This window comes from Parasteatoda tepidariorum, chromosome X2, assembly GCF_043381705.1.
Source record: "Parasteatoda tepidariorum isolate YZ-2023 chromosome X2, CAS_Ptep_4.0, whole genome shotgun sequence".
Lineage (NCBI taxonomy): Eukaryota > Metazoa > Arthropoda > Arachnida > Araneae > Theridiidae > Parasteatoda > Parasteatoda tepidariorum.
In genome coordinates this window covers 44,978,839-44,993,942 of record NC_092215.1, presented here as the reverse complement: position 1 = coordinate 44,993,942, position 15,104 = coordinate 44,978,839, and the positions used below count along the sequence as shown (strand labels likewise).

At 28.2% G+C, this 15,104-nt stretch overlaps 1 protein-coding gene across 11 annotated transcripts in view; it reads right to left on the bottom strand.

Moving 5' to 3' along the window:
• Nucleotides 1–1,457: 1,457 nt before the first annotated feature.
• The window catches only part of LOC107454977 (adherens junction protein p120), a 231,545-nt gene continuing 217,898 nt past the window's right edge, over nt 1,458–15,104 (bottom strand). For 7 of the 11 annotated variants that reach the window (XM_071188183.1, XM_071188181.1, XM_071188184.1 and 4 more), the window contains 6 exons: nt 11,975–12,125; nt 9,607–9,839; nt 9,290–9,509; nt 9,182–9,201; nt 8,981–9,079; nt 1,458–3,272 (listed from right to left, as the gene is read on the bottom strand). In XM_071188183.1, coding sequence (XP_071044284.1) covers nt 3,123–3,272; nt 8,981–9,079; nt 9,182–9,201; nt 9,290–9,509; nt 9,607–9,839; nt 11,975–12,125 — 873 coding nt within the window. In that variant the 3' untranslated portion in view covers nt 1,458–3,122. Of the gene's footprint in view, nt 3,273–5,869; nt 5,921–8,980; nt 9,080–9,181; nt 9,202–9,289; nt 9,510–9,606; nt 9,840–11,974; nt 12,126–15,104 lie in introns of all 11 variants that reach the window. The other 4 variants (XM_071188186.1, XM_071188187.1, XM_071188185.1 and 1 more) reach the window with 1 other exon arrangement.

Below are 15,104 nucleotides of genomic sequence, written 5' to 3'. Positions count from 1 at the left end.
AGTGATACCACACACTTTGTTCTTTAGGAGTCTGTTCAACTCACCCACCTGTTCATTGACCTCTGCTAGAGAAGCTGGACTTCGGTTATCTACTGGGAACCATATGTTTACCATCAGATCATTAAGGGACTATTTTTGTAATGAAACAGCTGATTTTTTAAAAATTACAGACAAAAGAAAAAATGCACTACCAATTTTGATATCTTATGCACAGTCTTACAGAGTTGGACAGCGACCCGTTAACATTTATAAAACTTCACTTTTTCTATAATTACTTGCCCACAGTTACTTGGAAATTTCCAGTTCCATATAGTTACTGAACCTGAAAAATTTTAATCAATTTGAAAACAAAAGCAAAGAGTAATGTATTCCTTACCCGTAAGACTATCCACACACTAACTGTGAAAGCATGCGAAGCATCGCCATACCGCAAGGAATTATACGATATGCCACCTGTAGCCCATTTTGATCGTCAATTATATTTAAGTGAAATTTTTAGAAAAAAAAAATACATTAAAATTTTTACAATTAAATTAAAGTATATCAAGCCGATTAAATGCTACCTTTCTAATATTGCAGCTGTTATATTACATATGTTAATCTCGTAATTTATAGTATAAGCAAGCAGTTTTTGTTTAATCTTCAAAATTTCTAACATTCCTCAAAACTCCTTTTCTAGCTTTTCAAAAGTTAAAGGCTTTGGTGATCGAAAGCTTTTTTTAAAAATAAATATAAAAGTTTTTTTCCCCCTCTTATTTAACGTATAAAAACACTGAATCTATTGAATAAAATTAGGGGATTCCACAGTAGTCTTGAATATTCAAAATGGCAGAAATCTGCCAAAGCAAAAGAACCCAACTGTCGCAAGAATCCCATGTATGCAATTTTAATGGTTTTTAAAATCATTGTCTTTAAATTCCAAACATCAAACTAAAAAAAAATTTGTTTTTTAAATTATGACAAAAATATGCTTTTTAAAATGCAATTTTGTTTGTATTAATCCCAGGCCTGCATACTAAAGACCACACATAAATTAATTCCGTCTCTCGTACAAAACATTGGCAGTGATACACTAAAAGTTAGCTCTATTTTGTTAAGTTTTGTAATAAAAGATTTTATTTATAGCTGAAATTACATTAGCACTATACACGTTGTTATAGTAAAATCTGATAAAAATGGAAGAAAGTTATTGTGCTACTGTTATAAAAAAAGGTTTGAGAACATAACTTTTATTATATCATTACAGTATTTTTCTTATTTATGCCAGCATTTCCAAAAACTGATTTTTTGTGAAAAAATATTGTATCACAAGTTTCCTAATTCTTTTAATGTAATCTATATGTAAAGTGAACTTTTTGCATTAGTACCTCGAATAGGAGTCTCTGTCTATCACATCACTGATAAAGAAATGATACAATTGGGGAAAAATCTATTAATTTCAATAAAATTTAAACAACTTTCTTTGCATGACAAAATTTATTAATCAAGTTTTTCAACTAGACAAGTTTTGACACTTTTGAATTATGCACAACTTCATTTGTAAAACGACTTAAAAATTTAACATCTTAAATATGTAAACAGGTCAACTTCATTAGTATACAATTTCAAAATCAAAACACTTGACTGCTCTTAAAAGAACATATTATATTCATTAACATAACTTAATACAATATCATGCATTTATATTAAATCGAAAGAACAAATTGATAAATAAAAGTAAATATAATACATAAGCTGCACATAAAATAATCCAATGGGATGTTTTTCTTCATGTTTGATGTTTAGTAGCACCTCGGGTAAATGCTATCAAGAAATAAAATGAATTACAAAGCTGGTGCAAAAACATGAGTCAAATCAAAACCAACAAGATATATTCAACATTTTCATATTAACTTTTCACTGATTCAAAAAGAAAAGGAAAACTACATATAATACAATTTTATAACAGAAAGTACATACAAAATTTTGCACCAGTGAAAGAATATAATGAGTTGAATATAAAATGTCTATTTTTCAAAAATATCCTTCTTGCAAATGAAAGAATAGAATTTCAGGTATCATGATTTTTCACAAATTGTTCATTTCAACCACCAGATGATATATCCAAATGATGCTTTGATTATGTTATAAAAATTGGTATTTTATGTACCTATGGTGAATTGAAGATAACAGATGGTGCATGAAAATGGGTAACTACGAAACTCCAAACTTGAATTACGAAATATGAAACTACATAGAATGTAATGCTAAATTTTATGGAGTACAACAAACTTGTAAAACTTTTGTAGAAAAGAAAAACAACACATAACAGTAATGAAAGACTTATGCACTTCCTAAAACATTGCAGGTAATACTGAAATAGCTAAAAATAAAATTATTAAAAGGCAAGCTAGTAAAATATTGCAAAATGAATTAAACAAAAAGGTCCAGCATAAAATATTTTGGTTCAGATGAGTTATATGCAATAGCACACATACTCAGGCTTACTATTTTCACATTTTTTTTAACATTTACACACCATTAGATTATGCTTTAAATTTTGAACTTTCAAATGGAAAGTTGAATTGACTTGAGTGGCAGTTCCTTATTCACTCTTTTGCTGTAGAGTATTAAGGCAAGGCTATCTGGATTGATGGCAGGATAGCCTAGAAATATGTCACTGACTCAAACATAAAATTGAAGTCATTTTTGAGCTGTATATGTGTAAACAAATCTCAAAGTTAAAATGAAAATGTAAGTGTTACCAAGCTTACTCCTTTGAAAGCGCTTTAGAGCTACTTGTGACTGCAAATAAGCGCTATAGTTGGCACAAATAATTGTTTCAATGGGCAAGACTTGTGGGAGCAATGATATATTTCTATTGACTTATATAAACAAATTAGGAGGCACGTAGCGAGCTACCATTCTTAAAATGGTTCATTGCTCGCAACACCAGTATACACCACTGACGACACGCATCCTGACTGTCTATCACCCGTAACTGAACAAACCAGCTGCGAGGAGAGATATTTTCTAAGTAAAATTTTTACTCTCTAATTGTCTCTATCAACAAGATGGTACAGTTTGTGAGCTCAGGCACTATGAGCTCTCAGCATGAACATATTAGGAAGCAAGAACAGGACTCACACCCATGAGTCACCAGCTGGCATTCCATCCGGTTGATCATTGGTAAGAAGTTGCTGTTTAGGGAGATCAGAATGAGTCCTTTGTTCTTTGTTTCGCCTTTTGTTTACCTGAGCATAAACTGGATCAGCAGGGGAACGTGCTTGCTCCTATTCAAATAGATTTTTTAAATGCAATTATTTTGGATCTAATAAAGTAACATCGCCATGCATTAAAATAAACTAAAATACATGCATTGCAATAAATAAAAAGAATCTAAGTGACAATACCAGTCAACATAAAAAAATAAATGTCATTAACTTACAAATTTCAACAAGCAACAGATACTCACATATTAAAAACAGCAAACAATCAAAAGTGCAAAGAAATATTCAAAGATGAAAGGAGAAAAAATAGAATAAACTATGAAATTGAATTTGCTTAAAAATCTTAACTACTTGTAAAAAAAGTGTAATATAATTCTACATCTTTAAGAAAATTCAACCTTAATATACTAAATTTATGGGCCAAGAAATTGTTTTTGAAAGAGTTCTTATGTAATCAAGGTAATGAGTCAGATGGAAGATACAGATGCTCAAAATTATTTCTTATAATAAAAAATAAAAAAAATACTCTAAAAGGGGAAGAAAAAAAGATGAATTTATAAACATCAAATGAGTTAATTAAATGTTGTGAATCTCCATACTGTTACACAAAGAAAGGAAATAAAAGAAACTATTTTTTTTCCTGTTGCTTATTAAAGAGCAAAGAAAGAGAAGATAAAGAGCAAAGGAACAGAAGATAAAAACACCTGCCTAATATTCCTTAAATAGAGAATCAATGTTATAATTTAAATTAATAAAGCATCATACCTGCTTACCAAATAGGAGAGGAATAACATGCCATGCCACGATTATTAATCCTTTGAGAGTTAGTCTCAGTTTTTTTTTAAAAAACTCTTTAAGATGGTGGCTTTCTTGTATTATTTTTTTAAAAAAGGCCGAATTTTGCATTTTCCCCCAGGTGTATCTAATATAAAATAAGAAACTAGAGCACAGAAAAAAATATCAGTATTTCTTTTTTGTACATGGGTTCTATTGTTTGGAAAAATTAAATTTTGATATAGCTATGAAAAACAAATGGAATTTTTTTGAGAATCCAAAGTTCTTGTAATTAGAAGTTCGGAGGTTGTACCTCACTTAAAAATAAATATTTGTTTAAAAAGATCATAAAGCACTTATTTAAACATTCTTTATGGCAAAATAAAACACATTAATAGTTTTAAAAAGTTAAGATGTATATCTTCCACAGATTAACAACACTTTTTAGAAGCAAGCACTTTACCATAAAAAAACATTGTATACACAAGGATGAGCACAATATTTCTAGAGTTGAAATGCAAGTTTAATTCATACTTTTCAACTGTTGAAATAAATTTGTTTTAAATTTATTTTATGGATAGAAAAGTTGGACATTATGCAAACATAATCTTATATGCAAGTTCATGAGATTAAATTAAAGTCACATTAATTGCTAGAAGCCAAAACAAAAATTTTAAAAATGTCGTTGTACCAAAAATTTTAAGATTTATTTCTTCAGGCTCTGTATAAAATGTTGGATTAGGAAATTACTGGATCAGGAAATTACACTATATGTAATAATGGCACAAAATTCCGTAAATCTAGCTTAAATATTTATGGAGATATGGACATGTTTATAAAAAACTAATTTTTTTTATGTATTTTTTTTGCTACTATAAAAATATTCAATAAGGTTAAACAAAATTTTCTGAGCAACTTTAAATTAATTACAAAACTATTGTATTAAAATTAAAAAAAAAAAAACTTGTTGAAGACTGCACAAAATATGAGTAATTAAAGTTGTTCTCTCTCTCTCTCTTTTTGCTGGAAGCAGAGTTATTTAGGCATAGTGATGAAGGAGCAATAAATACATCATTTGTGCAGTTTGAACAATAAATTACTTCCAACTTAATACGAAGATGACTATTTTACAAATGGCTGTGAAGGCAAAAATACATACGCGCCAAAGCACGGGGGTTTCCTAGCAAACGTTACACCTTAAGAGAAATAAACAAGCATACCACTGCTTGATAGAATAAATAATATGAACATCCACAACGCTACCATAACATACGAAGTACATAATACGGTTGCACCATGAACCGATTCGTAACATCCTGAGCATTGTGCATATCATTAAAGAAACAGCAACAAGCTTAGTTGTACACATCCAACTCCTTAAAATAAATATTTAAAGAGTTATACAAAGGGTATGTTACTCATCTAGAATTTATTTTAAAGTTATAGCAAGAAAAAAAAAGCGAGACGAATTTTTTTTTTTTTTTTTTATAAAAATGTTCATATTTCAAATATTTAAGTTAGGCATACAGAATTTTGTGCAGTTATTGCATATAGTAACGAAAGTAATAGTTACAAGCCTCAAATTTATAGCTACATTTTTCGGCATACGGTATTCAAAAACACTATTTCTGTTTGTAATTTGACGTTGATTCCTCAAACCTGTAAAAAGCTACAATTTCAAAGCAAAATGTTTTGAGCACAGTAACTAGAAATACAGATATTTACAATAAATATTAAGTTAGAATCAGCAAATATTTGTTAGTATACAATACATTTTTATTTGAGGAAAAAATAAGGGCTTTAAGGTAATTACCAAGCAGATAAGAAAGCATGCAAAGAAAAAAGAATAGAAACTTTGTCATGCACAATAATTATTTAACCATTACCATTCAATTGGAAAGCTCCAAAGGAAGGAAAAGTTAGTACCCATGAGGGGGCTAAAACAGGATGAATATTAAGCATATAAGGCAATTTATACAAATAGTAATGCAACTAGTGAACATACTTTTATAAAAAAGTAACATTAACATATCTAATACTATCTATAATATAATTGCGGACATGAGATAATGGTAACTACATTATGCAATAATGCCATAGCTACCAAGTTCAACTTAAAATACTAAACATACATAACATTTATAAAAAAAATATTCAAAAGTAAATTTTTAATTCAATTTCTAACGCAATTTAGTAGATATTTATATATTTGAGTTCAAAAGATGAATCGGTACCTAGGTTGTTTAGAGGGTTTTTAAATTAGCGACCTTATTATACACCCGCCTTTGAATACTACTTTTCATCATTACGAAATTCCTTAATTGGTCAAAATTTTCTTGAAAAAGAAGTGAATAAATTAAAGAGAAGTGAAAAAATTGAAAAAAACCAAAAAAAAAAAAAAAAACCCTCTTCTTAANAAAAAAAAAAAAAAAAAAACATAGGAAATAGTGACAAAAAGAGCTATTGAATAGTAAAACTATCAAAACAAAAAGTGTTACTATAGAACAAAAAAGAGAAAACAAGTTAGAAGATTTGCTCAAATTATTTATAATTGGGACTTTCAAAAGCAAAAATTCTACAAAACTATACTTGATTTAAGTAATTTGACTACGAATATTATTTAACTAATTTGCTCCATTCAAAAATGTAGTAAAAGGCTATTTTTGCACTTATTCACATAAAAAAAAGCACATTTTAATGTTGACAAAAATTAACATTGAGTTGTAACATAGGCGTAGCCTGAAAGAAATTTATGGGGAGGGAGGGAACAAGTTTTTCCCCCCTAAGAAGATGGTTTGCTTTATATATTTTCTGCACAGGGCATGCCGACACACACAGTCGACACAGTATATTTTCTGCACAGTCGACATTGATGACTGAATGTTTAAGGACGGCAAATATGCTTTGTTTAGTAAAATGTTTTATATCTAACTACTATATTTCCCCCAAAATTGTTAGCTAGCTGTGGCCTGCTGTAGCTCTGGCAAATACGAAAAAAGTAAAATCAGCATTAAGAGGTTCAATTGCTGTTTTGTCCAAACAATGAGGACCATTTTGAGGTTCATATATCCGAATCCGTCAAAAAAATGGTATGTTTATTCAGTAAGTACATTTTAGTGTCTAATTTTGCAACTTGCCGGCACTAATTAATTAACATGTTTGAGGTGACCCCCCATGAACCTTAACAATTGAGTCCTGGAAAGTGAAGAACTGATCATTAGATCAAGAGTTATTCAGGGTGGTTCATTTATTTGTGCACTAAATGTCTAAAAATTTATAATTCAAATCTGTTTATTTATTTTTCTTTATCTCTAATTTGTTCCATTGTGAAACATTTTTATAATGGATTTTTCATATTCCGGTCTATTTCTTTACTTTATGCTTTATTTTCACTGTTAGCAAATTAATTACTTCTAGATATTTTTAAAATAAAATGTCAACTTCCTCAAATTTATTTCCCATTAAAGATGTATTATTGTCACTACTTAGTCTGAGTTTTGTAAGTAATATGCAGATTTTTTCTTACTATCTGATATTATATAATGCTTGTAAAACTTAATTATATTAAAAGATAAGAATAGTTTTTTTTTAATTAAATAGTAAATAAATGAAGCAAAATACATAAATTGATTGTAGCTATTTTATTTATTGCCATAACAAATCTTAATTATTTACACTGTTATATTTAAAAAATTTATTATATTACGACAAGTTCAATGTCAGCTAAACAAGATTACTTAAAATAAAAATAAAAAAAATCAATTTCCAAAAAAAAATCAGTTTTAATTTTAAAAATATTGAGAAAGCACCAGGTTGTGTTATAGTTCTTTAATCAAGAGCTACATTTGTTGTATGTGGGTATTTTTGTTACCAAATTATATTTGCAAAACTTTAAAATATAATTGTTTAATTTGTCAGATTTTTTATTGACAACTGAAAAAACACAATAGACTCTTCTATACATATGATAAAACAGACTTTTTATTTCTAACCAATGATCATTTTAAATACACATGATTGCATTACCATTAAAATGAGATAATTTTATGATAGTTAATTCTTATTTATTATTTAAATACAAAGCAATCTTTTCACAATATTGCCAAAAGGGTTAATTACTTCAAACAATGCTTTAATTTTGCATTGTTTAAAAAAATGAGAATAAATATTTTAGGAAGGACGCCAGTACGAGATTCGCCATAGACGCACGCTACTTTCCATAGGCACGCCTCGGACAAGACAAGGCACATGCAATTAAGGGAAAAAGAAAGGGGTCTACACCTATTTTTAAGATTAATATTTTTGTAAAAACAATTTGCTTAGAATTCTTAAGTTTGTGGAATGAGTATACTAAGTATGATATCGATATTACTCAATAGAAGTGCCATCTAAGTTCCCCCCATAATTTCATACTTTTGATTTCTTGAGCATGAACAGTCAATTCTTTTAAAAGAAAAAGGCTATACACGTGCCGCCAAGTTGCAATTCCTACATCTTCAGAATTTATATGTGATCATTGGTATGCTAACGAACACAATCTTACACTAACCCTAATGCCTTGCTCAGCCTCTAAATTTGAGCGATTGGGAGTGTGTGTGTCAAACATAGGTGCGAGAATGAAAACTATATAACAATGAAAATTTGGACGAGAAATCCAAAGAAGAACACATGAACTTAAAAAAGTTTATAACATGTTTATGTTGTAATGATTCCATTTTCGGAATTTGATTTTGCAATCCAATATCTTATCAATGACAGTATCTGCGGTTTTAAAACAAATATATTTTATTATAATGAAACAAAAATCTTTTCTTTTGTTATTTTAACCAAAGTTATAACACTTCAAAACATGTAACACAATCTAGATATTTTAAAATGAATTAAAATAAATTAATTTTAATTTCTTTTTTTAAAATTTTAGATAATAGTTTAACATAACTAAATTTCTAAAGAGGTTTAATAATTCAGGTAACTAATGAACAGTTGACTAAATTTACCATTCCAGGAGGAAACACACCCATGTGTGGTCTGTGAGCTTGAGATTGGGAAGGCGGTTCTGTGCTATGGCTTAGTTCACTTAACGGTAATTCTTCTGACTAAAAAGTGAACAAATTGAGTTCAATAAAAATTTGAAGCTCTTAGACACATAATACTTAGAACAGAATACCAAAATATTAAAAACAGATTGTTTAACTTACCCTACTATAAGGAATAGATGCTGAAAAGAAAGAAAGAATCAAATTATATTAGAGCAAAATACTTATTATATGAAAAGCTGATAAAAAATCAAAAACAATTTTATTTACCTGCTGTTGAATTTAGCTCTGTTCCATGAGGCAAAGTACGATCTTCATATTTTGTTCCACCTTGTGTGCTGACTGGACGATTCAATGTGCTATTTGCTCCAGTAGGAGATGAAAGTGAATTTCTAACTGCTATTGACTTAGGTACAAAATGAGATTCTTTAAACCCAGCCTTTAGGTAGGCATCCCGAAGTTCTGTATTCTGCCACATGTTATACAGCAACTATAAATTGGATAATAGCAAACTTATTTATAAGGATTTTAAAACATTTCACAATATTGGAGAAAATTTAACAAGAAAAACAAAACTGAAAATCTACCTGAGAAGCAAATTTAACCACTCTCGGAGAATAAGTTCCTTTCTGTTGAACAATCTGATTTAATCGTTCAACACCACCCAACTGCAGAAATGATCGAGCAAAATCAGTTTGTTTGGCAATCACCTCATTTAATGTTCCAAGAACAGCGGCGATCGTGTCATCTGAAGTCCCAGAATCATGCTGAGGTGATCCATTTGGTAATTTGAGAAGCAAATCTTTTAATGCATAATTACCTACAATTGAGATCTTTATAGTTATAATAACAGAATGCTGAAAGTAAAGTGCAGCAGAATTCATTTAAAAAATTAAACAAATGAAATAAGATTATCTAAAAAAATAATTAACTTTAGCTATTATGATTTGCAGATTTGCATATATATTAGCTATCTTAACATATATCACATCTAGAAGAGCATGGACAACTCAAAAGACTCCTATATTGACATAGATACAAATGAGTACCCCAAAAGACCAAAGGATCAATCAAACCAAGTCAAATAAATTGATCACTACATGGTTGAAGTATGTCAGGTGATTATGTTCTACATTTTACAAGGGATGCACAGTGTTATTTTAGAACTTTGGAAGCATCATTGTTTTTCTATGAGAACAATAAATTCACTGACTCATACACAACAGAAATCAAAAGAGGATAGGCAGTAAAAAATTATGACATCACTGAATTTGTCAAATAACCATAAAATGACTAATACTAATGACTTTAATGGTAAAAGTCAGAAATGTCTCAACTGCATTAAACTTAAAACAATCATAGACAAAACAGAATGATGTTACAAATCAGGCTTGATTGTTACCAATGAGAAATTAGTTTTTAAGATAAGATATTCATTGCAAACAAATATTAAATAAATACAATTGTAAGCAAATAAGAAAGTCATTTAAAACAGATTCAAAAAATTCAATTCTGCCTAATAAGTCTACATATGTGATAAGAAGCATTTTTCATTGTTTATATTAAGGTTATTAAGTTATATTTTAAATACTAAAATTCTTGACATGGTCTTCAAGTATACTTGTTATTCCCAAAGTTTAGCAGTTTTGTAACAATGAGATTTCAAAATGAATTGTCAAAAATTTTTGTGAAAAAAGAACTTGACAGAAAATCACATTAATCAGAACTTGATAAAAGTTACCAATCTAAAATATAATTCAGAAAGTGTATTTATATCGAATATTCAATTGGAAATAGTTTTTATGAACAGAAAACTCGAAAGCTTCTATTCTTAAAACAATTAGCTCTTAAAAATACAGAGAACTAATTTAATGCTAAAAGCCTATTACTCCACAAAAAAAAGTTGTAACAAGAGATATTTACCTTCAAAACAAGTATTTAAATAATAAAATAATTCAAAATGGCATAAAATTAAGTTAGATGTTACCAGTTTTCTTATATATATATTTTAGTAACTAATCAGCGAATTAACTAATTTGCTTAATTAATTAATGAACTTCTTAAATTTTCTTAAAAGTAAATCAAATTACAGTAGGGAACCGATTATCCGGACCATCACTATTCCAGATAACTGATTTTTCCGGTTTTCTGAATCGCTACAAAAAGCCGTTTTTTTAATTGTTAAACCCAACTATAAAAAATTTTTTTTGGAAATAAGTAATACACTGATGATTATTTCCAAAATGATGGTAAGGTAAACATCTTTCAAAAAAGAAAGAAAAATCCTAAAATCTTATGAGGAAATTTTTTTTTAAAAAAAAAAAAAGGCGGGAAAATTTATTGAATTTCGTTCCAGTGTTTTGGTTTTCCGATTTCCGGATAACGGGTTCTGTACTGTATAAACAAGGTACACAAAAAATATATAAAAAAATTAAATACTTTGCTAAGTTTTTATGCCTTTTTGAAATAGAATATATTAATTAGAATATTATAAATAAAAATATAGCATATAAAATGATTTGCCAAAACATTAAATTATAGCAATGAAATTTATATTGATGAGCTGCAAAACTAAAAATTACTAGGATACAAATGAGTTCATAAGTCAAACAAGTTTATCACATTTTAAAAATACTTTTGTATTTAACAAAATCTGTCCAAAATATAAACCAACTTTGTATCTAATGTAATATAGAATTTTTTTAGTTAATTCTATTATAGTAAGATGTAAAAATAGTTATATAAATTTTGGTGACCAGCAACAATTTGCAAACTTAAAATATAGATATTTGAAGAATCTACTACAAATATTAACCTTGTAGCTTGAAACAATTAAGTACCATAGGCTAAAATATTTTATTAAAAATTAGATTGAGCTAAAAATTCTCTTAAATCCATTTGAATTATTCATTTTTTAAAGGGGAATTAAAAATTTGATTACTGTTTAAAACTTACCAATTAAATCACGATTTCTAGCATCTGAGGATAAGTTTCGGAGAGCTCCAGCAACTGATCCTACTACTCGATCACAATCCATCCGAAGCAGTTCAACCAGAATAGGTAAACCCTTTTCTTTTCGAACAGTTGCCCTAATGTCTATACTGGGCTAAGAGGGAGATAAGAAAATTCATAAATACAGATGACAAACTACATATTTAGTTAAAATCAAATTTTTCAACAGGACGTAAACAAAAACAGTTTCTTTAGTACCATTCTAATAAAAATTTATTGAATATTTTAATGGTTTCCCAAGAGAACTAACTCAACATTTTGTAAATAAAGTAAAATAATTCTCCAACAATTAGTATAAAGCTAAGTTTTGACTAGAGTTAATGATTTAAATTTAAGTTTATAAACAGGCAAAACAAAAACAGAATGCTTATGTATTCTAAAAAGGAATATTTTTTCAGTAAAAAATACAGTCGGACCCCGCTATAGTGAACCGTCTGCGAACTTAGTAATGAGTCCACTATAAACGATGGTTCACTATATCCAAATTTTTTGCATAAAGACAGTTGAATGATTGAAAATTGGGTTGGCAATTTTACATAAGTTATTAAAAAATTAATGAAAAAAGTACTTATGTAGCTAAAAATTAGTTTTAACTTCACTTTTATGAAAAAAAATTTGTGATTTTTAATTGAACACAATTCGATTTTAGAGTTCACCAATTTTCTTATCTATAATGTGCCAAGAATGCAAGATTTTTTTTATCTACATTTTCTGCAGAAAAAAACATTTATGGCTGATTAAGGACATTTATGGCTCATTTTACTTCAGCTATAGATCAGAATGCACTCATTTTCAGTTCCAACACCTGCAAGTTTAAAGAAGGAAGACTGACAAAGATATTTAGAGAAATGAAATTTGTGTTCACTATAACCGAATTTCCAAGTTCTCAGCTGCTCACTATAAGCGTTGAAAATAACCTTATTTGAATAGGAGTACAGACGGGACCACTAAAAAAATACAGTACCTCCGAGTGTTCACCATATCCCCAGTTTCACTATAGTTTGACTTTCTTTTAAAATTATTATTATTGAATATTTTTTGAAATCTCTTTATAATTGACTTAAGTTCTTAAAAAGTCTAAGCAGAATCCACAGTTTTAGAAATATGCATTATACTGCTTTTCATGTGTCCAGATATTTATGAAAGTTTCTGTTTTATATTTATTTGAAACAACTTTATGAGAAATGAGTATCACTTATTTGATTAAAAAAAACATTGTTTTATATATGTTTTGGTATAATTGTTGATTCAATAATGAAAACATGGGATGGGGAAATTTCTGCAGTGCTTTTTGCTGCTGATGCATTAAAAACTTATGAAAGAAAACATTGTGTTTCTCAATGATTTTCGAGCTGCAATTTAAACCTTGGTAAATAGGAAACATTAATCTTCTTCTGAAAAGGTTCTGGGCAGGGCTGGTTGGTTTAAACCATGGCTAAAAGCAAACTTACTTTTTTAAATTTTTTTGATAAGTAAAATTATTTGTATTGACATAACCTTATTTGAATAGGGTTAAATAAAAAAATATGGTTCTCTCACATTTTTTAAAATTTTGAGTTTAATTGCAAATGAGAATTCATTTATTTTAAATAAACATAAATCTGCAATTTTTAAATGGCTATGTAGAATTTAAGTTAGCACAAAAATTCTAAAATAAATTAATACGAGCAAATTTAAGATCAAATCACAAGGTCTCTTAAGAATATCCGAAATAAAATAGATCATCACTAATGCCATGCTCCAAATTAGCTAATCGTGTGGTAGTTTAAAAAAAATAAATTAAAGCTTCTCAAACTTTATTTTTATAAACTTGTTTAAGAGGCATAATATTTGTTACATTTATTGCATTATGCTTACCTTTATTCTGGTAAAACTATATATTTAGATTATATATTATACTATATTATATATAAAAAATAAACAAATCCATATTCAAAATATTCAAAGTACTTTTTGATTAATACAACAATATGTCAATAAGAACATTGTTATATTTATAGCTCCATTATGTTAAATTAAATCCATTGGAACTAAAATATAGCTTTAGTATTATATGTGTTTATATTTATGCCGCCCATTTATTAATGTTATTCCTTTTTATCATAAAATTTATTTTAAATACTTTTTTAATTGGAAAAATACACTGTCTTGCCCCCCCCCCACCAGTTTTTTTTAAATCCTGGTACCATGCAAAGAAGCTATTAGCAATCTTAATGAAAATGGAAAAATTATTGTAAGCAAATGAATCCAGAAACAAGGAAGCTGGTTCAATAGTTAAATCAACTCTGTGCTTGCCACAAAACCACTCTTCTTGCCCCATAAGAAATTATAAATCACTAATTATTATAGTAGTATAGCAGCAGGAAAAAGTTCAGAGTGCCTTATACAAAATAAAGATTTTTTAGTTTCACATTGTTCTGTTACGATAAATTCTGAAACAAATTAACATTAATTACACCAAATTATTATCCAAATTACATCATATGAAATTATATTGCTTTTAAACTTCCATCTAATGGCATGAACATAGCTGCCAACTTGGATAGGAAAAAATGTAGTAAATTTTACGAAATATAAATTTCATAATTGTTTCATAATGTACTAAATATTTTAAACATAGGGAATTTCAGGGATTTTTATAGTCATCAAAAAAGAAAAATTGCAATATTTTCCAAATAAACTGAACATTTTGAAACAGTTATTATCAAAGTATTGAACTAATTTCTATAAATAAGCTTTGCTTCATTATGTATTAGTAATATTTATTTAAATAATGTGTACAAGCAATAATGTGTAGAAAAATTCTATTTCAATAGGGAACTTTTTTTTACGAAAGTTACTCAATTTTAGGGATTTTTCTAAAATGTACAAAAACCAGGAGGATTTTAATTAAAGCAGCAGACCAGGAGAAACTGGCAAAATCCAGTAGTCTACTGGAAAATGCAGTAGAGTTGACAGCTATGCATGAATGAAAAGTCGGACACTGCGACATTATAAATGTCCAAATATTGAATATAAAGAAGGAAGAACAAGAAATGGTTACTTCTTCACAGTTTTGTACTTTCAAAAACAG